Source organism: Colobus angolensis, unplaced genomic scaffold (genome assembly GCF_000951035.1).
Source record: "Colobus angolensis palliatus isolate OR3802 unplaced genomic scaffold, Cang.pa_1.0 Scaffold206, whole genome shotgun sequence".
Taxonomy (NCBI): Eukaryota; Metazoa; Chordata; class Mammalia; order Primates; family Cercopithecidae; genus Colobus; species Colobus angolensis.
The window spans coordinates 5242481-5264502 of record NW_012115222.1 but is presented as its reverse complement, the minus strand read 5'-3'; the positions used below and the strand labels follow the sequence as shown (position 1 = coordinate 5264502).

Sequence of the window (22022 nt, the reverse complement as noted above, 5' to 3'; positions counted from 1 at the left end):
CCCAGAGCCCCACCGGGGGACTCTGCCGGCCTCCTTTGCCGGAGGCCGACAGACTTCTCCCTGCCCACCTTCTTTCCCTGAAGCTAGGTGACCAAAATAAACTTGCGGTTTTGCTCCTACACTTGCCTACCCGCTGGTTCTTTTGTGCCCGCTCGGCTGGTCTTAGAAAAACAAATCAGTTAGCTTAAATCATTTAACACAACTTTGAAAGTAAAACTTCAAATGCTTCTTAATGTATTATTATTCTTAATTTGCTTTACTTTGTAATTTGAAATAAAAAATGTATTACAGATCTGATCAAAGAAAACTCTAAAATGTCTTTAAGAGAAAAATCTATCCCATTTCTCATATTCAGAGTTATTTGCAGAGTTTAAGCACAAATTATTAAATTAGGTAAGGCTAAACTTATTTCCCATCAGCCATTATTTAACCATATTTTATGCTTGTACTATTCTTTTCCAAATCAATGATAATATTTAGACTACCTTTTAAGACTAAAACTGGTATTTTATTACTTATAATTACTTACAATTCTTATAACAATGCTACATCAAGAAATAAGATAATACCTTCATATTAACTCCACCTAAGGTGCTTTTTGAACTGTCACTGGTTCTGAGGTTATTACAGTGATGAATTTCATTTCTTTCCAAAATGGCTATGCTTCCAGGATACAGTTCAACACCAGCACCCTGTAAATTAAAAGCAAATAAAACTATCTACAAAATAGATACACAAATCTCTCTCCAAAATCTTCTTTAGATTTGAAAATTGTAATTCTGTATTACCAATATAAACATTAAGTTACATGAAAATACATGATCATGCATGCAACTGTTAATTGTAAAGATAATATTTAAAAATATTGAAAATTTAAATATGTTAGAGAATCATTAGACTTAGAAGGTTGAGGTCATATAATCCATTACCTTATTCTTCCACCCAGATGATTCTCTAGAAAGGAGTCCAAAACCTTTTTAAGCAATTGTTTCAATAGTTATGAAAATTTATATCTACTGTAAATCCCACGTAATGCCACTAAAGTATATTTCCTCATTTTAGTGGAAATTTAAAAAATTCTTTAAAAAGGTGCTCTTGGCCGGGCACGATGGCTCAAGCCTGTAATCCCAGCACTTTGGGAGGCCGAGATGGGCGGATCACGAGGTCAGGAGATCGAGACCATCCTGGCTAACACGGTGAAACCCTGTGTCTACTAAAAAACAAAAACAAACAAAAAAAACAAAAAACTAGCCGGTCGAGGTGGCGGGAGCCTGTAGTCCCAGCTACTCGGGAGGCTGAGGCAGGAGAATGGTGTAAACCCAGAAGGCGGAGCTTGCAGTGAGCTGAGATCCAGCCACTGCACTCCAGCCTGGGCGACAGAGCGAGACCCCATCTCAAAAAAAAAAAAAAAAATGCTCTTATTTTTCTACTTCCTTTAATCCTTTTTCTCATTCAATTCTCCAGTCCTTCAATGATCTTTGTGATTATTATCTAAAGACTCAAGCTCTTAATTTTTAATTATTTATTTATTTATTGTTAAAGACAAGGTCTTTCTGTGTTGCCCAGGCTGGTCTCAAACTTGGGCTCAAGTGATCCTCCCGCCTCAACTCCCAAAGTGCTGGGATTACAGGAGTGAGTCACTGTACTTGGCCTCAAGTTTTTTATGTCCTGATTATTCAGAAGCTGTCAGAACTAATCACATCACCTAACAGCAACATCTGATAACTTACATGTCTTATTTCTTTAAAGATAAACTATCAAATGATTGACTCATGATTTATGTTATAGCCACTGTTTTCCAGATTTTAAAAAGTCACACTTATAAAACAAAACTAAATATTCTTTACTTTGGACCTAGCATTTCATTTTTCCTAAACGTACTATGACACTCTAGTACTCATTTTGTTGATGTCTACCAGTTACTAAGTTTAATTAGAATTCCATTAAAAGATGAAAAAATTGCTACCCTTTATTTGTATATTAAGATCACTCAAAGTTGTTATCTATAGTCATATAAAGCCATACTTTTTAAAGAATGAAATACCTGGGCACCAGTTATTTCACTGTCTGTAATTGTCAAAGCAGCCCCTGTAAGAACACACACTCCTGTTCCTTCACATTTTAATATGCAGTTTTCTAGAGTCATGTGACCAGACTCCACCACCACGATACCATCAACCGTCCCTTGTTGTATCAGAGATAGATGCGTTAGTTTCACATTGTGAGCTTTGGACACCACAAAACTGTCACGAGAAGGTTCAGAAGTAATCATAATTTCCTCTCTCTTTCCAACTCCTGATTCATAGGGATAAAAATACATTAAATCAGTAATCTCCCATTTTAAGGCCTTTTAGTCATTCAATAATACTGCTGTTACTAAAGTTTTTCAGCATGTGCATATGTGTGTGTGTGTGTGTGTGTGTGTGTGTGCATTTTTAGAGACAGGTCTCGCTATGTTGCCCAGGCTAGTCTCGAACTCCTGGGCTCAAGTGATCCTCCTGCCTCACCTCCTGAGTAAGTTGGGACTACAGGTGCATAGTACAGTGCCCAGCTTCACATATTTTTAACAACTAATATAGTAGATACATAACTATAGTGTAATCTTTTTCTTTTTTGAGACAGTCTTGCTCTTTTGCCCAGGCTGGAGTGCAGTGGCTTGATCATGGCTCATTGCAACCTGGGCTCACGTGATTGTCCCACCTCAGCCTCCCAAGTAACTGGGACTACAGGTGTGTACCACCACATCCAGCTAACTTTTGAATTTTTTTGTAGAGATGGGGTTTCACTATGTTGCCCAGGCTGGTCTCAAACTCCAGGGCTCTAGCAATCCACCTGCCTCAGCCTCCCAAAGTGCTGGGATGTCCTTCTTTTGTTGTTGCTGTTGTTGTTGGTTAGACAATGAGAATACTCTTACTTCAAAGTCAAAAAGAGAGAAAGTTTCTAAATATGTTCAGGACCTAAAAGAAATTTAGTAAATTCTGCTTTTTTACTTCTGTTTTGGTGAGTTAGCATGTGATATTGGCCTTTTTGAGAAAATGATGAGCATATTTTAATATAACATTACATCTGGGTTTTCTTAGTAAAGTGATATGAAAAGCAGTAAAGATAGATAAGAAAAAAGTGGTTTTGGCAAAAAATATAAATGGAACTAATAGAAAATATGATGAACATGTCTTAATTGTAAAAGGAATATAAAGGATTTTTGTAAAACATAAATTCTATTGTAATTTCTAATGATTTCATTAAGCATATTTAGAATACACAATTTGTCCAGTATACATTGCTGTAAAAAAACTACAAAGGATGCCCTGCTAACCCTTTATAATGATGTCATCTGTCAACAAAGCAAGATTTGCAGCTTGATATTCTCCTGGAAAAATTATTACTGTATCTCCACTATAACAATTATCCAAAGCCAAATCCAAATCATCATGCTGTTGGAGAAGTGTGTCTGAAGATAAATCCTTTATCTAAAAAGAAATAAAACACTTGCACTTTCAGTAATAGGTTAAACTTAAATATGTCATTTTAATCAGTTACTTACTGGACAAATGCTTTTCCCAAAAGACTTATCATGTATTAAAGATTAGCAAGTATTAAATGCTCAAAGTGTCAGTTCATTGATTAATGTTGAAATGAAATTTTTCTTTACCCTCATTCATCATTTTATAGCTATTAAATACTGGGTATTAGCTATGTGCCATATTTTGAACTTTACATATTACCTCCTTAAGCCTTGCAACAGTTCCTTGACATATTATTACTATTATTTTGAGATGGAGTTTCACTCTGTCGCCCAGGCTGGAGGACAATGGTGCGATCTCGGCTCACTGCAACCCCTGCCTCCCGGGTTCAAGCGATTCTCCTGCCTCAGCCTCCTGAGTAGCTGGGATTACAGGCGCCTGTCACTGCGTCTGGCTAACTTTTTGTATTTTTAGTAAAGATGGGGTTTCTCCATGTTGGCCAGGCTGCTCTTGAACTCCTGACCTTAGGTAATCTGCCCACCTCAGCCTCCCAAACTGCTGGGATTGCAGGCATGAGCCACCGCGCCTGGCGATGTAAGTATTATTATACCTGCTATAAGGTTAAGGAAACTGAAGTTTGGCAAGATTAAATGAATTGTCAAAATTAGTAGTGATGCCAAGCTTTAGATACAGTTCAATATGACACCAGATTTCATGCTTTTCCCTGTGCATCATTTTGTTTTCTTTAACTCAAAATGACCCTCCAATTTTAGTAAATGAACAAAATTCTTTTTTTTTTTTTTTTTTTTTTTTAGATGGAATTTCACTCTTGTCACCCAGGCTGGTGTGCAATGGCATGATCTCAGCTCACTGCAACCTCTGCCTCCCAGGTTCAACCAATTCTCCCACCGCAGCCTCCCGAGTAGTTGGAGTTATAGGCGTCTGCCACCACACCTGGCTAATCTTTGTATTTTTAGTACAGACAGGGTTTCGCCTCGTTAGCCAGGCTGGTCTTGAACTCCTGACCTCAGGTGATCCACCTGCCTCGGCCTCCCAAAGTGCTGAGATTACAGGTGTGAGCCACCACGCCCAGCCCCCAAATAAACAAAATTATACATATCAAAGATTCTAAAATATGCATTGGGAGTAGAAAAGAGGAGATAACTTCATTATTAGTGTCGTGAAGACTGAAGGGCTTTATTTATTTATTCTGAGACAGGGTCTCATTCTGTTGCCCAAGCTGGAGTGCAGTGGCACGATCATGGTTCATGCAGCCTAAACCTCCCAGGTTCAAGTGATCCTCCCACCTCAGCCCCCTGAGTAGCTGGGACTACAGGCATACATTGCCACGCCTGGGTAATTTTTGTATTTTTTGTAGAGGTGGGGTTTTGCTATATTGCCCAGGCTGGTCTCAAACTCCTGAGCTCAAGCAATCGCCCACCTCAGCCTCCCAAAGTGCTGGGATTACAGGTAGGAGCCACCATGCCCAGCAGTGTGAAGGACTTTTAATATAAAATATAAATCCAGGCTGGGCACAGTGGCTCACGCCTGTAATCCCAGCACTTTGGGAAGCCAAGGCAAGTGGATCACTGGAGGTCAGGAGTGCAAGACCAGTCTGACCAACATGGTGAAACCCCGTCTCTACTAAAAACACATAAATTAGCCAGGCATGGTGGCACATACCTGTAATCCCAGCTACTTGGGAGGTTGAGGCAGGAGAATCACTTGAACCCGGGAAGCGGAGTTTGCAGTAAGCAGAGATGGTGCCATTGCACTCCAGCCTGGGCAGCAGGAGTGAAACTGTCTCAAAAAAAAAAAAGTAAATAAATAAATAATAAATCCAAATATAAAATTTGGAAATATATTCTGAAAAAATGCCTATTATTCTTTGATTCCAATGAAAATGTCATTATCATGCACATATCATTTTTCTTCTTACTATTATTTTTTTGAGATGGAGTCTTGCTCTGTCACTCAGGCTGGAGTGCAGTGGCACAATCTTGGCTCACTGCAACCTCCTGGGTTCAAGTGATTCTCCTGCCTCAGCCTCCCGAGTAGCTGGGACTATAGATGTGTGCCACCGCACCCGGCTAATTTTTGTATTTTTGGTAGAGACGACGTTTCAGCATGTTGGCCAGGCTGGTCTTGAACTCCTGACCTCAAGTGATCCGCTCACCTTGGTCTCCCAAAGTGCTGGGATTACGGGCATGAGCCACCGCACCCAGCCTTTTTTTCTTATTATAAAAGTGGTACTTGTTATAAAAACATGGAAAAGAAAGCATAACAAAAGTTGAAAAATTAACTTGTAAATTCTTAATTAAAGAAAACCTTCATTTATATAGATATTTCCTTCTAGTATATTTCCCATGCATATATTCATTTATTCTTATGCTAATCAATCCTACCATACCTTGTATATATTTTTGAATTCTGATTTTATCATTATACTGTATCACCTTCCTCATGTCTTTAAATAATTTTTCAAAGCCTATTTTTTTTAAATGATTATAATTTCAACTTATTTTAGATACAGGGGTGTATGTGCAGGGTTTACTATGTTTGTTTATTTCACCCAGTTATTGAGCATAGTACCCGATAGGTAGTTTTTCAACAGACATCTCCTCCCTTCTTCCTCCAGCACCAGTAGTTAGCAGTGTCTATTGTTCTCATGATTGTGTCCACATGTGCTCAGTGTTTAGCTCCTGCTTGTAAGTGACAACATGTAGTATTTGGTTTTCTGTTCCTGCATTAATTCACTTAGGATAATGGCCTCCAGCTGCATTCACACCACTGCAAAGGACATTATTTCATTCTTCTTATGGCTGCATAATGTTCCATTCCACGGTGTATATGTACCACATTTTCATTATTCAATCCACCATCAATGGGCACCTAGGTTGATTCCCTGTCTTTGCTATTATGAATAGCACATCAAAGCCTAATTTTTAACAATTACATACTAATGTATCAAACAGATATATTACCACTTATGTTATGAATTTCTCACTCTTATTTAGATGGTTTATGAGTTTTCAACATTATGAAAATATTACAACAGATCTTTATATATATGTACCTAGTTATTTCTTTAGGAAACATTACTAGACGGGAAATTGCTGAATCAAAAGGTATAAACATTTTAAGACTCTTGGATATACTTTGCCAAATTCCTCTCCAGAGAAGCTTAATCAATTAAAACTTGGGTTAAGAATGCTTGTTTTGTTATAAACAAAACAACATGGGAGTTTTAAAAAATGTGTAAAATATTTGCCATTTTAATGGACAAAACTCTTCCCACCTCATTTTCATTTCCATTTATTTGACAAGTGAGAGTGAACACTTTTTCCAGATATATGTAAAATTCCTATAAGCCTTACTAAATCAGCAACCCACAAATTCAGGTATTTGTCCAGGTATTACATACATTGGAGGCAGATAGCACAAGACTACCTCTGTAAATAAATAATTTGTAAGAACTCTGAAACCCTCCTCACTCATATGTTTTTTTATTCACTGAAATAAGAAACACAGGAGAGAGAAAAAAGTGTAATAGAGGAAGACAATGAGTTTAATTTTGGTGCCAATAAATTTGAAGTGCCAGTGGAGTCACTTGATAGAAGTATCCAGCAGACTATGGATATAAGGGTCTAGAATATAGGACCTGACTAGACATAAGGTCATAGAATTATTTACTTATATGATAATTTGAGCACAGGAATGGATGAAATTAGCTACAAGAATGTGTAAAGGCGGAAAGATAGCAACCTAGAACAGAACACTGAGGAATATTAAACCGGCAGAAACGCAAGATCTCACAAAGAATACTGAGAAGTAGGCAAAGAGGTAGTAAGAAAATCAGGAGACTAGGATGTGATGAAAGGAGGAAGTACAGTTGACCCTTGAACAACAAGGGTTTGAACTGTATAGACCCACTTATACACAGATTTTTTTCAACCAAACATGGATCAAAATACAGCATTTGCAGGATGAAAATCTGAGTATATGGAGAGCAGACTTTGACGTTTTTGTATATGTGGGTTCTGCAGGGCTGACAGCACGACTTGAATACACACGGATTTGGATACACGCCAAGTGTCCTCGGACTAATCCCTTTGTATACCGAGGGACAAATGTAGTTGGTAGTGTCAAATGCTGCTCAAAGATTAACAAGATGGTAATCTCTGAGTTGTACCTACTGCAATTGGCCAGAGGGAGATTCTACATTACCACAAACAGTATTTTCAGTGATATTCTGGAGACAGAAGCCAGATCACAGTGAGTAGAGGAATAAATATGAAAGAAATAGAAATAAATGCAGATAAATATTTCAAATAGTTTTTCTCTGCAAGGTAAGAAACAGAGATGTGGCATTTAGGGTAGATATTGTTTTGCTATTTAAAACAGAACAGAATTGAACATAATTCACTGTATTCAGGAAGGAGAGAGTAGAGAGGAGAGGTTAAAGACACAAGGAAGAGATGACAGCACAGAAATGGTGAAGTAATGGCTCTTCCACTGAAGCAAACATAAGTTGGCAAAAACTATGGAATCAACTTTTGGGAGCTCTAGAATCTAAATTAAACATAACAACAAAGGAAATACTTAAGGAAGTGGCTGCTAAAATTCAGTAAACAAGTGTTGTGGCATTGTTTTTGCTTACCCATCTACCATCCCCAATCCCCTGCTCTGCAGCAGCAATGGAAATGGCAGCCCACATTCCTGGTGTAGCTTGCTGGTGCCAGCAGGCCGCCAGGTGGTAGGGTGCAATATAGGCCTTGTTCTCAAAATACTATGGTTGTAAATTCTGACCTATCTGGTAGTTCTCTGATGGACTGGCAAAGAGGATAATCTTTTCTTCATCCCTCAGGCTGGAGTGGCTTTCCCTTTGCCCCAAAGATGCCCAGCACAAAGAACACAGAAAGAGACAAGCAGAATTCCTCAAAGGAGGGGCTGAGGAGAAAGATTTTTGGAGGAATAAGGGCTGAAAAGAATCAGGGCTTCCCATACACTAGGAAATCAGTAGTGAAATGCACATGCACTGCAGGGCTAGATGTATGCTCAGAAGATATCTGAGAAGAACCTAGGCTTGCACCTTTGGCTGCTCTTTGGGCCTTGTGCAAACAGGAAGCAAAACCTAATACAAAGTTTTAGGCAGCCTAGCTTAGCTTTGAAGGAGTGTCTCAGCTCAGAGATAATCTGCAAACACTGGGAGAGTTTTTGCTTTTGTTTTTTTCTACTTATTTATCTATTTTTTTTTTTTTTTTTTTGAGATGGAGTCTGGCTCTGTCACCCAGGCTGGAGTGCAGTGGTACGATCTTGGCTCACTGCAACCTCTGCCTCCCGGGTTCAAGCAATTCTCCTGCCTCAGCCTCCCAAGTAGCTGTAATTACAGGTGTGCACCACTACACCCAGCTAATTTCTGTATTTTTAGTAAAGGTGGGGCTTCGCCATGTTAGCCAGGCTGGTCTCAAACTCTTGGCCTCAAGTGACCTGCCTGCCTCAGCCTCTCGAAGTGCTGGGATTACAGGTGTGAGCCACTGCACCTGACCTTGTTTTTTCTTTTTAGCTGAGCCATTTAAGGAAATCTCTGTTAGATTACTCACTATCTACTGAGATGACACAACAAAGACTTCAATTGCCACACCAAAAAGGAATACAGCCTTTGCAAAAGTAGTTTAGAAAAGTCATTAAACAAACATACAGCTGTAGTCTTCAACAACCGAAACAAACCCTGGGGAGGGGTAGAATCCAGTTTCCAGAGTTATCATATCATAATATCAAAAAGTCCAGTTTTCACAAAAAAATTGCAAGGCATACAAAAAAAATAAGATACCGTGACCCACTCACAGAAAAAATAAATTGACAGAAACTATCCCTGAGGAACTTTGGACTTACTAGACAAAGACTTTAACTCAACTGTTTTAAATGTGCACAAAGAGCTAAAGGAAACAATCAAGAACTAGAAGCAACCAGGAGAACAATGTCTGAACAAATAAAGAATATTGATAAAAATATAAACAAAATAGAAATTCTGTAGTTGAAAAGTGTAATAGCTGACGTGAAAAAATTCACTAGAGGGGTTCAACAGCAGATTTGAGCAAGCAGAAAAAATAATCAGCAATCTTGATGAAAGCACAATAGAAATTATCCAGCCTGAGGACCAGAAAGAAAAGAAGTATGGAAAAAAATGAACAGCATCAAAGGGACCTGTGGGATACCATGAAGCATATAAATATACTTACTAGGAAGTGTCAGAAGAAGAGGAAAGAGAGAAAAGGGTGTGGTGTTACTTTGTATGTATATATGGGTTTTCATTCACAGCTTGTGACTCATAACTTCCATAGTCCTTATTACAGCTTTTTGTTAAAATGTTGGGTGCTTTAGGCCTCAGAAGCAGGCCTCAGGAAACAGAATCTCTCTAACCTTCTCCTGCTCTCCTTTCACCTGCCCCAGGGTAGGACTCTAATATTCTTGTGCTTTTCTGATTGTGGGTCATAAGACCCTCATTCCAAACCAGTTTCTGCCAGGTACGGTGGCTCGTGCCTGTAATCCCAGCTCTTAGGGAGGCAGAGGTGGGAGTGTAGCTAGAGCCCAGGAGTTTGAGACCTGCCTGGGCAATATAGCAAGACCCTGTTATCCACAAAAAAGAAAAAAAAGAGACAAAACATAAATAAATAAACTGGGTTCCACCCCATACCTAGAGGCCAATCACGTTTTAACACAGTTGTCCAAAGAAACCCAAGAGGACTGGGTTCAGACAGCCTTCAGAAAGCCGACCGCATAACATTTCCTGGAGGATGACACACCTGGAGGAGGGCACGGGAGCTCTGTGCACCTTTCCCTGATACTTTCCCCTACACATCTTTTCATCTGTATCCTTTGTAATATTGATTTTTTTTTTTCTTTTGAGACGGAGTCTTACTCTGTCACCCAGGCTGGAGTGTAGTGGCACAATCTCAGCTCACTGCAACCTCTGCCTCCCGGGTTCAAGTGATTCTCCTGCCTCAGTCTCCCAAGTAGCTGAGATTACAGGTGTGCACCATCACGCCCAGCTAATTTTTGTATTTTTAGTAGAGATGGGTTTTTGCCATGTTAGCCAGGCTGGTCTCAAACTCCTGACCTCAAGTGATCTGCCTGCCTCAGCCTCCCAAAGTGCTGGGATTACAGGCGTGAGTCACTGTGCTTGACCGTAATATCCTTTATAATAAACTGCTAAACATAGGCCGGGCATGGTGGCTCACACCTGTAATCCCAGCCCTTTGGGAGGCTGAGGAGGGCGGATCACAAGGTCAGGAGTTCGAGATCAGACTGACCAATATGGTGAAACCCCATCTCTACTAAAAATACAAAAATTAGCTGGGTGTGGTAGTGTGCTCCTGTTATCCCAGCTACTCAGGAGGCTGAGGCAGGAGAATTGCTTGAACCTGGGAGGTGGAGGTTACAGTGAGCTGAGATCATGCCACTGCATTTCCAGCCTGGGTGACAGAGCCAGACTCCATCTCAAAAAATTAATTAATTAATTAATTAAATTAACTGGTAAACATAAATGTTTCTCTGAGTTCTGTGCACTGCTCTAGCAAATTAATTAAAACTAAAAAAAAAAAGGGAGTTGTGAGAACCCCAACTTGAAGTCAGTCAGTCAGAAGTTCTGGAGGCCTAGATTTGTGACTGATATCTGAGGGACAGGGGCAGTTTTGGAGGCTGAGTCTCCAATCTGTAGAATGTGACACTGTCTACTGATAGATATGTTGAAATAGAATTGTAGGACACCCAGTTGGGGTCTGCTGGAGAACTGATTACTTGCTGGCGGGGAGAAAGCCCCAATATTTTGGGGTCACAGAAGTCTTCTGTGTTGATAATTCTTGTTTTGTTGTGAAAACAGAAGGAAAATATGGTTTGAGTGTTTTCCTAACAAAGGTAGAAAAAATATTTGAAAACGTAACAGCTGAAAACTTCCCAAATTTCATTAAAGACATGAATCTACATATCCAAGAAGTGAAATGGACTTTAAGTAGGATGAACACAGAGAAACACACATTAACATACATTACAATCAAACAATTAAAATCCAAAGATAGGCAGGGCATGGGTGGCTCACACCTGTAATACCAGCACTTTGGGAGGCCAAGGCAGCAGATCACCTGAGGTCAGGAGTTCCAGACCAGCTTGGCCAACATGGCGAAACCCCCTCTCTACTAAAAATACAAAAATTAACCAGATGTGGTGCCACATGCCTATGATACCAACTACTGGGGAGGTTGAGGTAGGAGAATCACTTGAACCTGGGAGGCAGAGGTTGCAGTGAGCTGAGATCATGCCATTGAACTCCAGCCTGGGCAACAAGAGCAAAACTCCATCTCAGAAAATAATAATGATAAAAAACAATCCAAAGATAAAGAGAGAATCTTACAAGCAGCAAGAGAGAAGCAATGCATTAAGAATAAGAGATCCTTAATAAGATTAAGGCTGATTTCTCATTGGAAACCATGGAAGCCAAAAAGCAGTGGGATTTTAAAGTGCTGAAAGATAAACAGCCAACAATTCTATATCTAGAAAAATTATCTTTTCAAAATGAAGAAGAAACTGACATTTCTAGATAAACAAAAGTTGGGCCTATCCTAAAAGAAATTCTAAAGGAGTCCTTCAGACTGAAATGAAATAAACAACAGAAGTAACTCAAAGCCATATAAAGAAATAAAAAATTCCAGTAAAGGTAAAATCAAGGGTAAATATAAAGGCAGTATTACTGTATTTTTGGTTTGTGACTCCTCTTTTTGTTTCCTATATAATCTAGGATACCAATGACTAAAACAATACTTATAAATCCATGCTAATGGGGAAACAATGTATAAAGATGTAATTTGTAACAATAACAACATAAAGGGAGGGATGGAGCTGTATGCTATTAAAGCAAAGTTGGTATCAATTCAAACTCAATCATTATAAATGTAGGATGTGAATTATAATTCCTTTGATAATCACCAAGAATATAACTAAGAAATACACACAAAAGGAAATATGGAGTAAATCAAAATGGTACACTAAAAAAAATTCTTAATAAAACACAAAAGAAGATGGTCCTGAAAGCACTGCATAACAACAACAACAAAAAGATATTACATGTAGGAAAAACAGTAGCCAATGGCAGAAGTAAGTCCTTCCTTATCAGTAATCATTTTAAATGTAAATGGATTAAGATCACCAATTTAAAAAGACTAGTAGAAAGGATAAAGAAAAATAATCCAACTATATGATGTTACAAGAGTCTCATTTCAGGCTGGGCATGGTGGCTCATGCCTGTAATCCTAGCACTTTGGGAGGCCGAGGTGGGTGGTTCTCCTGAGGTCAGGAATTCGAGACCAGCCTGGCCAACATGGCAAAACCCCATCTCTACTGAAAACACAATAATTAGCCAGGCAATGTGGCTGTGATCCCAGCTACTTGGGAGGCTGAGGCAGGAGAATCACTTGAACCCAGGAGGCAGAGATTGCGGTGAGATGAGATCGTGCCACTGCACTCCAGCCTAGGCGACAGAGCAAGACTCAGTTCTAAAAAAAAGAAATCCATTTCACGTGCAGTGACACCCACAGGCTCAAAGCAAAAAGATGGAGAAAAATGTACCAAGCAAACGGAAAACCAAAAAAAGCAGGGGTTACTATTTTAATTTCAGACAAAATAGACTCTAAACCAAGAATGATTTTAAAAAGACAAAAAATGGCATTACATAATGATAAAGGGTTTCATTCAACAAGAAGACTTAACTAACTTAAATATATATAATACCAACACTGGAGCACTCAGATTCATAAAATAGGTTCTTAGAAATCTATGAAGAGACTTAGATAACCACACAATAACGGTGCAAGACTTCAACACCCCACTGACAGTATTAGACAGATAATTGAGGCAGAAAATTAAGAAAGATATTTGAGACCTGAACTTGACATTTGACCAAATGGACCTAACAGACACCTACAGATTACCTGAGGTCAGATCACCTGAGGTCAGATCACCTGAGGTCAGGAGTTTGAGACCAGCCTCACCAACATGGTAAAACCCCATCTCTGCTAAAAGTACAAAAAATTAGCCAGGCATGGTGGTGAACGCCTGTAATCCTAGCTACTCAGGAGGCCAAGACAGGAGAATCGCTTGAATCTGGAAGGTGGAGGTTGTAATGAGCCAAGATGACACCACTGCACTCCAACCTGGGTGACAGAGTGAGACTCCATCAAAAAAAAAAACAGAAAGATCAATACTAAAGAAGACCTCTCAAAACCATACAATTGCTTGGAAATTAAGCAATCTGCTCCTGAATGACTTTTGGGTAAACACTGAAATTAATGCAGAAATCAAAAAATCAAAAAATTCTTTGAAACTAATGAGAACAAGGATATAACATACCAGAAACTCTGAGACACAGCTAAAGTAGTGTTAACAGGAAAATTTAAGGCTGGGTGCAGTGGCTTAAGCCTGTAATCCCAGCACTTTGGAAGGCTGAGGTGGGCGGATCACGAGGTCAGGAGATCAAGACCATCCTGGTGAACACGGTGAAACCCAGTCTCTACTAAAAATACAAAAACTTAGCTAGGCGTGGTGGCGGGCGCCTGTAGTCCCAGCTACTTGGGAGGCTGAGGTGGGAGAATGGCATGAACCCAGGAGGCAGAGCTTGCAGTGAGCCAAGATTGTGCCACTGCACTCCAGCCTGGGCAACAGAGCGAGACTCTGTCCCAAAAAAAAAAAAAAAAAGAAAAGGAAAGTGTGTTCTGCTAATCGCTCACATCAAAAGGTTAGAAAGATCTCAAACTGACAACCTAATATCACATCTGGAGGAACTAGAAAAATAAGAGTAAACCAACCCCAAAACTAGAAGAAGAAAAAGAACCAAAATTAGAGTTGAACTGAATGAATCTGAGATGTGAAAAACCATACAAAAGATCAACAAAACCAGAAGTTGTTTTTTGAAAGAATAAATAAAATAGACTGCTAGTTAGACTGAGAGAATATTCAAATAAACACAAACAGAAACAACAAAAAGGACATTACTACTGACACTGCAGAAATACAAAAAAACCCTCAGAGACTATTACAAACACCTCTATGCACAAAAACTAGAAAACCTAAAGGAAATGGATGAATTCCTGCAAACATACAATCTCCCAAGATTGAACCAGGAAGAAACTGAAACTCTAAACAGACTAATAATGAGTTCCAAAACTAAACTAGTAATAAAGAGCCTACCTACCAATCAGAAAAAGCCCTGAATGAGACAAATTTACAGCTGAATTCTACCAGACTGATAAGAGTTGCTACCAATCCTACTGAAACTATTCCAAAACATTGAGGAGGAAGGACTCCTCCCCAACTCATTATTTGAGGCCAGCATGATTCTGATACGAAAACCTGGCAGATGCATCAAAAAAAGTAAACTTCAAGCCGATATCCCTAATGAACACAGATGCAAAAATCCTCAACAGAACATTAACAAACTGAATCTAGTGGCACATCAATGTCCTAAGTGGCCATTAATCAAAAAGCTAATCCACCATGATAACGTTAGCTTTATTCCTGGTATGCAAGGTTGGTTCAACTTACAAAAATCAATAAATGTGATTTAGCACACAAACAGAACTAAAAACAAAAACCACATGATCATCTCAACAGATGCTGAAAAGGCTTTCTATAAAATTCAACATCTATTCATCTTAAAAACTCTCAACAATCTAGGCACTGAAGGAATATACCTCAAGATAATAAGAGCCATCTATGACAAACCCACAGCCAACATCATACTGAATGGGCAAAAGCTGGAAGCATTCCCCTTGAAAAACAGCAAGACAACAATACCCACTCTTACCATTTCTATTCAACACAGTACTGGAAGTCCTAGCCAGAGCAGTCAGGCAAAAGACAGAAATAAAAGGCATCCAAATAGGAAGAGGGGAAGTCAAATGATCTCTTTAGAGACTATATGATTTTATACCTAGAAAACCCCATAGCCTCTACCCAAAAGCTTCTAGATCTGATAAACAACTTTGGCAAAGTTTCAGGATACAAAAATCAATGTACAAAAATCCGTAGCATTTCTATACACCAACAATGTCCAAACTGAAGAACCAAATCAAGAACACAATTCCATTCACAATAGCCACACACACACAAAATAAAATACCTAGTAATACAGCTAACAAGGGAAGTGTAAAAGCTCTACAACAAGAATTGCAAAACTACAAAATGCTCTTGAAAGAAATAAGAGACAGCACAAACAAATGGAAAAACATTCCATGCTCAAGAATAAGAAGAATCAATATTGGGGGTTTTTGTTTGTTTGTTTGTTTTTGAGACGGAGTCTCGCTCTGTGTCCCAGGCTGGAGTGCAGTTTCGCGATCTCGGCTCATGGCAAGCTCCGCCTCCCGGGTTCCAAGCCATTCTCCTGCCTCAGCCTCTCGAGTAGCTGGGACTACAGGCGCCCGCCACAACCCGAGGCTAATTTTTTTGTATTTTTAGTAGAGACGGGGTTTCCCCGTGTTCGCCAGGATGGTCTCGCTCTCCTGACCTCGTAATCCTCCCGCCTCGGCCTTCCAAAGTGCTGGGATTACAGGCGTGAGCCACAGTGCCCCGCCAAAAGAATAAATGTTGTTAAAATGACCATGCTGCCCAAAGCAATGTACAGATTGAGTGCTATTCCGATCCAACTAGGAAAGAAAGGAGAGAAAGAAAGGAAGGAAGGAAAGAAAGAAAGAAAAGAAAAGAAAGGGAAAGAAAGAGAGAGAAAGGAAGGAAGGAAAGGGAGAGAGAGAAGGAAGGAAGGAAGGAAGGAAGGAAGGAAGGAAGGAAGGAAGGAAGGAAGGAAGGAAAAGAAAAAGAAAGAAAGAGGAGAAAGGAGAAAGGAAGGAAGGAAAGGGAGAGAGAGAAGGAAGGAAGGAAGGAAGGGAAAGAAAAAGAAAGAAAGAGGAGAAAGGGTAGGAAGGGAAGGAAAGAAAGGAAAGGAAGGAAAGAAGGGAAGAAAGAAAGAAGGAGGGGGAGGAAGAGGGATCGCCTATGAAATAGTAAATAAAGTTAACAGCAATGACAGTGATCATGGGCAGGCAATGCTCCTAGCATCCCCTAAGTGGCAGTAAAGAGCACAAAAGGAAGTGAAAAAGCCTAAGGAATGGGGGGTAAAAATCTGCAAAGCATGTATCTAATAAGAGTCTAGTATTCAGAATATACAAAGAACTCTTATAGTCAATAACAAGAAGACAAACAACTCAATTACAAACTGGGCATATGAATTTAATAGATGTTTCTCCAAGGAAGATACACAAATGGCCAACAAGTCCATGGAAATATGTTCAACATCTTCAACATCATTAGTCATTAGATAAATGAAAATCAAAACTACAATTAAATACTTCACACTCACTAGGATGACTGTAATTTTAAAAATAAAAGAAAGAGAAAAAATAAATAAAACACAACAAAAAAAGATAAAAGTGTTGTTGAGAACTGGAGAAATTGGAACCCCAATACTTTGCAGATGACAATGTGGAAAACAGGTAGTCAGACAAACTCTTGTACACAGATGTTCACAGCCCCTTTTCCCTAATAGTCAAAAGGCAGAAACAACTCAGATATCCACCAACTGATGAATATATAAGCAGATTGTTGTATATACATACAACAGGATATTATTCAGCCAAAAAAATGAATGAAGTACTGATAAATGCTACAATAAAAGCCAGACATAAAGGTTGGCTATTTTATGATTCCATTTATATGAAATATCCAGAATCATAAATCTACAGAGATAGCAGATTGTTGATTGTCAGGAGCTGAGGGGAAAGGGGAAATGGAGGTATGGGGTTCTGGTTTTGCGTAACGAAAATGGTTGGGAACCAGACAGATGTACACAGCATTGTAACTCTACTAAATGTCACTGAATGTCACTTTAAAACAGTTAATTTTGCTATGTAAATTTCACCTCAAGATTTTTAAGAAAGGAAAAAAGATACAAAAAAAATAAGGAATAACTGAGGGCACACTGTCTCTGAGGAGGCAGGTGGCAACAGAATCAGTAGTACAGATGGAAGAAAACTGATGAAATTCTTCTTTGTACTTTGTATATTTTCAGACATGGTTATCACCTTTTGTAGCACTACAGGAAAAATCTGGCAAAAATGATGGCCATATTATTGGGATATGAACTGCAAAATAGTAATAATAGTATCAGTTGACATTTATTTATGTGCTAGGCATTTTGCTAAAAGATTTATAAAAATTATTTCACTTAAGCCTAACACTCTATGGGACAGACTTAATTACTCTCTTTCACAGATGAGGAAATAAAAGAAACGATGTAATTTGTTTAATCTCATAGAAATATTAAGAAGCAAAACTGTGAACCAAATCCAGGTTTTTATGATCTTAAAGTCTATATTCTCCAACATCACACTATACTGTCTCCAGATTGAAAGAAGGAACAGCCTGTGATCAACAAGAGGGTAGAGGCCTATGATACACAATGGAGATACCACTGTTTCTCGTAGATCTAGGAGAATGACTGATGTTTAACTTTAGTTCAGAAACTGAAACAAGGGGTAAACATTTATTGAGCACTTACTATGTGCTGGGCATTATTCTGAGTATATTACAAATGTAAACATTTAATCTTTACAACAACTTATAAATATGGAACATAGGATTATTATCCCAGTTTTACATATGAGAAACTAAAGTACAGATGGGTTAAATAATTTGCTGAAAATCACCTAACTAGTAAGTGGCAAAACCAGGAATCCAGGCAATTTTGCTTTAGAGCCCATGCTCTTAACTAGCACAGTATATCTATATTTTTTATCTCTCTCTTTTTAAAGCATTCTACAAGTAAGGAAATTGAGGCTTAGAGGTTATGCACTTTGCCTAAGATTACTTATTAAGTGGTCTCAGATAGGGTATTGGAACACTGGGTATCTGACTACTACAAAGTCCATGCCTTTCCACCACACTGCTTATAAAGATCATCAATATAAGATGATGGGCATGAATAAACTGTGTCTAAGGGGTGTATATAGAGCAAGAATTCTCAGTCAAGAATCTTCAAAGATGAGGAAATTGTTAAAGCTTATATGTACAGCTATACTACTATCAAACTATAATATTTCATAAACCTCAAAAGTAAATCTAAAATCCAAGGTTTAAGTAAAGTGGAAACTGATGATACCTTCTCCTCACAGTAGTCTCCCTCTCATTATCCTGGCCTCCAAAGTTCAGGTATAACTTCACAAATGAAAACAGGATTGCAAAGCAATGAGCAAAAAAAAAAAAAATTCATAGAAATTCTGTCATATAAGAAAGTGAATAAAGCCAGGACCTATTAAAAAGTGAAAAGGAGAAGTAAAAATAAAAATGACAAAATAAAACTGAGGATAAAAGCAAGATTTATACCTTTTTAAAAAGATGGTTTAAAAGGTATTTATAAAGATGTTGGAGAATAATCAACATGATTGAATAAGATGCTCCAATAAGTAATTAAAAGGAAAATTAAATTTTGTTGAAAAGAATACAAATTGGTAGAATAGCAGACAAGACTGTCTAATATGCCAGCTTTATCTTTCATCACTCTCTTAGATGTTAATCACTAGCCTTGGTGGCCTTCTTTCAGTTCCTTATATGTACTAATCTCTCTTGTCACATACACTAATTTATTGATTCACCAAAAATTGCTGGGCACCTACCATGTACCAAGCATCATGCTAGGTGACTGGATGAGTGGTAAATACTCTTTGCTCTCAAGAAGTTCACATACTAGTGAAAGAGACAGACATTCAATAGATAGCCACAAAAGTATTAAATGTAGTCATGATAAAGAAAAGTGCCAATAAGGAAAAATACAAGGTACTATAATTGTATACAGCAGTCTAATGTATTATGAAAGGTTGAGAAGGCCTTTTCCTGTGGAAATATTTAAATCAAGACCTGAAGGATGAACAGTGGCTCAGTAGGCAGAGGAAACACAGCTTATCCCAGGATGTGGGGTGAGTGAAGGAAAAAAGTGAGTGTGTATGAAAGTGAGGAGAAATATGAGGAAGATAACTCCCAGAAAATTGTTATTAGCAGTCAAGTAGATGATGGTACCATTTATTGAAACAGAGAACTCCAGAATAAAAGCAAGTCAACGAGATAAGATTATGAAATTAATTGCAGACAATTAATTGATGTACTGGTGAGGCAATTAAGTGGTCATAAGCAATAGGCAGTTGGACACATAGGTTTGGAGCTTAGAGAACAAAAGTTTGGGCTATGCAAATACATTCTGGAAAAGTACCTATATATATAAGTGAAGTTATGGGGGAAGATTAGCTATATCACTTCAGGATAATATAATGCATAAAAAAGACAAGTACCAAGCATTTAGAGGACACGAGAATAAAAGTAACTTTAGAGAGAATGAAAACCAGGGAAGTATACTAACATAAAACAAGGAAAGAGATTATTTCAATGAGAGAGCTTTGAAATGCTACTGAGAGGTCAAGTGAAATTAAAATATTTGCTCTTTGTCTTAGAACATTTGTTTGTTCTTGAGCTGGATAAATTTATATTCATCCTTCACAGTTCAGCTGAGTTATTTCTTTTATCCAGCATTTCCAGACTCCTAATTGTCTTATGTACCCATCCTACAGGTACTCTGTACATACGCTTATCATAGCATTTATCATTCTGTGTCATAATTGTAACTGCTTATATATTTGGTGCCCATATTTCCACCATGCTTGAAATTTTCAAATGTGTGAAGAAGGAAGATTGTGGGTCTGGATCAACATTTTGTCTCCCCTAAATGCAGTCTTTCTCATGTTTATGTCTCATCTTCACCATAGCAACTAACATAGTACCTGGCAACAAGGTTAGTACTCAGTAAATAGTTGTCACCATTTATTTATTTAGTAGTATCTATGATATGGCAATAACTGAGCTGGAGGTAGTTGAGAAAATAAGGCATTAATGATTAGACAAGGACTCCACCCTCAGGGAGCTTCTTTTCCGATTATACACAGCAAATACTTAAATAACAAATAAGAATAGTTTATTTCTTACCATTTCAGTAGTCATCACTTTTGCTACAATATGTGTTATAGTTTTTCCAAATTCTCTTTTTCCTTTCCTACGCCTCAGAATTCTTGGAAAGAAAGGTCCATGAACTCTATAGTTGAAAATATTTAGTTGTAATTAAATTAACATGAAAAAGACTGACCTTGTCCTTATTCGGTAAATAAAAACTTGGTACTAAGCATCTTTGAGAAATAGTTTTCATTAATTATAAGTTCCTTGAGGGCAATGAGCAACTTGAGAGCAATGTAATGATTCAGATCTTTTAGATAACTGCATGTTTAAATCCTTAAACTCTAAAATATTTTCATTTTAATTGACAGTGCCTGGAAATCTGCATGCAACCCACTACAACCATTGTCTCAGCTACCTCAATCTTCCAATGCAGTAGAAAAATTTCCTGGTTGTACTTTCATAATCCATTGAGTTGTAGACTCACACAAAGATGGGTTATGCCTGTCACAGTGAGGCATTAAAATGTTAAAATGTTTTCGAATATGGCTAATTTTAGATACTATGCTCAATTAGCGTATCATTTTGATTCAAATATTATTATCTGCATAAAATAGTTGGCTGTTGGCCTCCCAGCAGAACTAGTCCAGCTTCTCTCTTAGTTGTTTTTATATTGTTTGCCACTTCTAATTAGTTCTTTCTCTTCTTCCTGCTTTTCTTTATGTTTCCTGTTTCCTGTCTCTATCATTTAAGTGTCTCCAACAGAAAGAGAAGAAGTTTTAGTATAACTGTTGGCTTTTATCATTACTGTCAGCCAAAAGGGACACTCTTTTTCCAGTAGACATGGATTTACCAGTAATCGCTTTAGTATAATCTTTCGCATTCTCTGCAGCACTTTGATTATTGCTTTATGCTAACAGGATGTGGCTTTAGTGCGTGTATGTATATATATATTTTTTTCTTTTTTTTTCTTTTTTTTTAACTAAAGACAGGGTCTTGCCCTGGAGTGCAGTGGTGCAATTATGGCTTACTGCAGCCTTGACCTCCTGGGCTCAAGCAATCCTCCCATCTCAGCTTCCCAAGTAGCTAGGACTACAGGCATGTGCAACCTTGCCTGGCTTTTTTTTTTTTTTTTTTTTTTTTTAAGAGGCAGGGTCTCATTACATTGCCCAAGCTGGTCTTGAACTCCTGGCCTCAAGCAGTCCTCCCACCTTGGCCTCCCCAAGTGCTAGGATTATAGGCATGAACCTGGCCAGTACCAATAGTTTTGAACTGTATCTCAGTTACTATATATTTTTGTAAAACTTATGATTTCAGGAAACTTTCTAATAATTTTCTCTGTAAGTTATTAAAAACTGAATTTAAACATATTAGCAGTATCCTCCAAAAGTTTCATTAAACATTTCAAAATCAAACCCACTCAGCATTTTTATATCTATTTAAGCAAGTGGTCTTGATCTTGAGAAACAGGAAACCATTCATACATTTTTTTTTTTTTTTTTTTTTTTTTGCTATTTACCAGTT

At 38.1% G+C, this 22022-nt stretch overlaps 1 protein-coding gene across 1 annotated transcript in view; it reads right to left on the bottom strand.

Moving 5' to 3' along the window:
* The window catches only part of SHCBP1L (SHC SH2-domain binding protein 1-like), a 48706-nt gene that overhangs the window by 3694 nt on the left and 22990 nt on the right, over positions 1-22022 (bottom strand). Inside the window, exons 6-9 of the mRNA XM_011942107.1 lie at positions 20535-20640; positions 3317-3470; positions 2045-2295; positions 570-692 (exon numbers count right to left, since the gene is read on the bottom strand). Of these exons, the coding sequence (XP_011797497.1) occupies positions 570-692; positions 2045-2295; positions 3317-3470; positions 20535-20640 (634 nt within the window). The remainder of the gene's footprint in view (positions 1-569; positions 693-2044; positions 2296-3316; positions 3471-20534; positions 20641-22022) is intronic.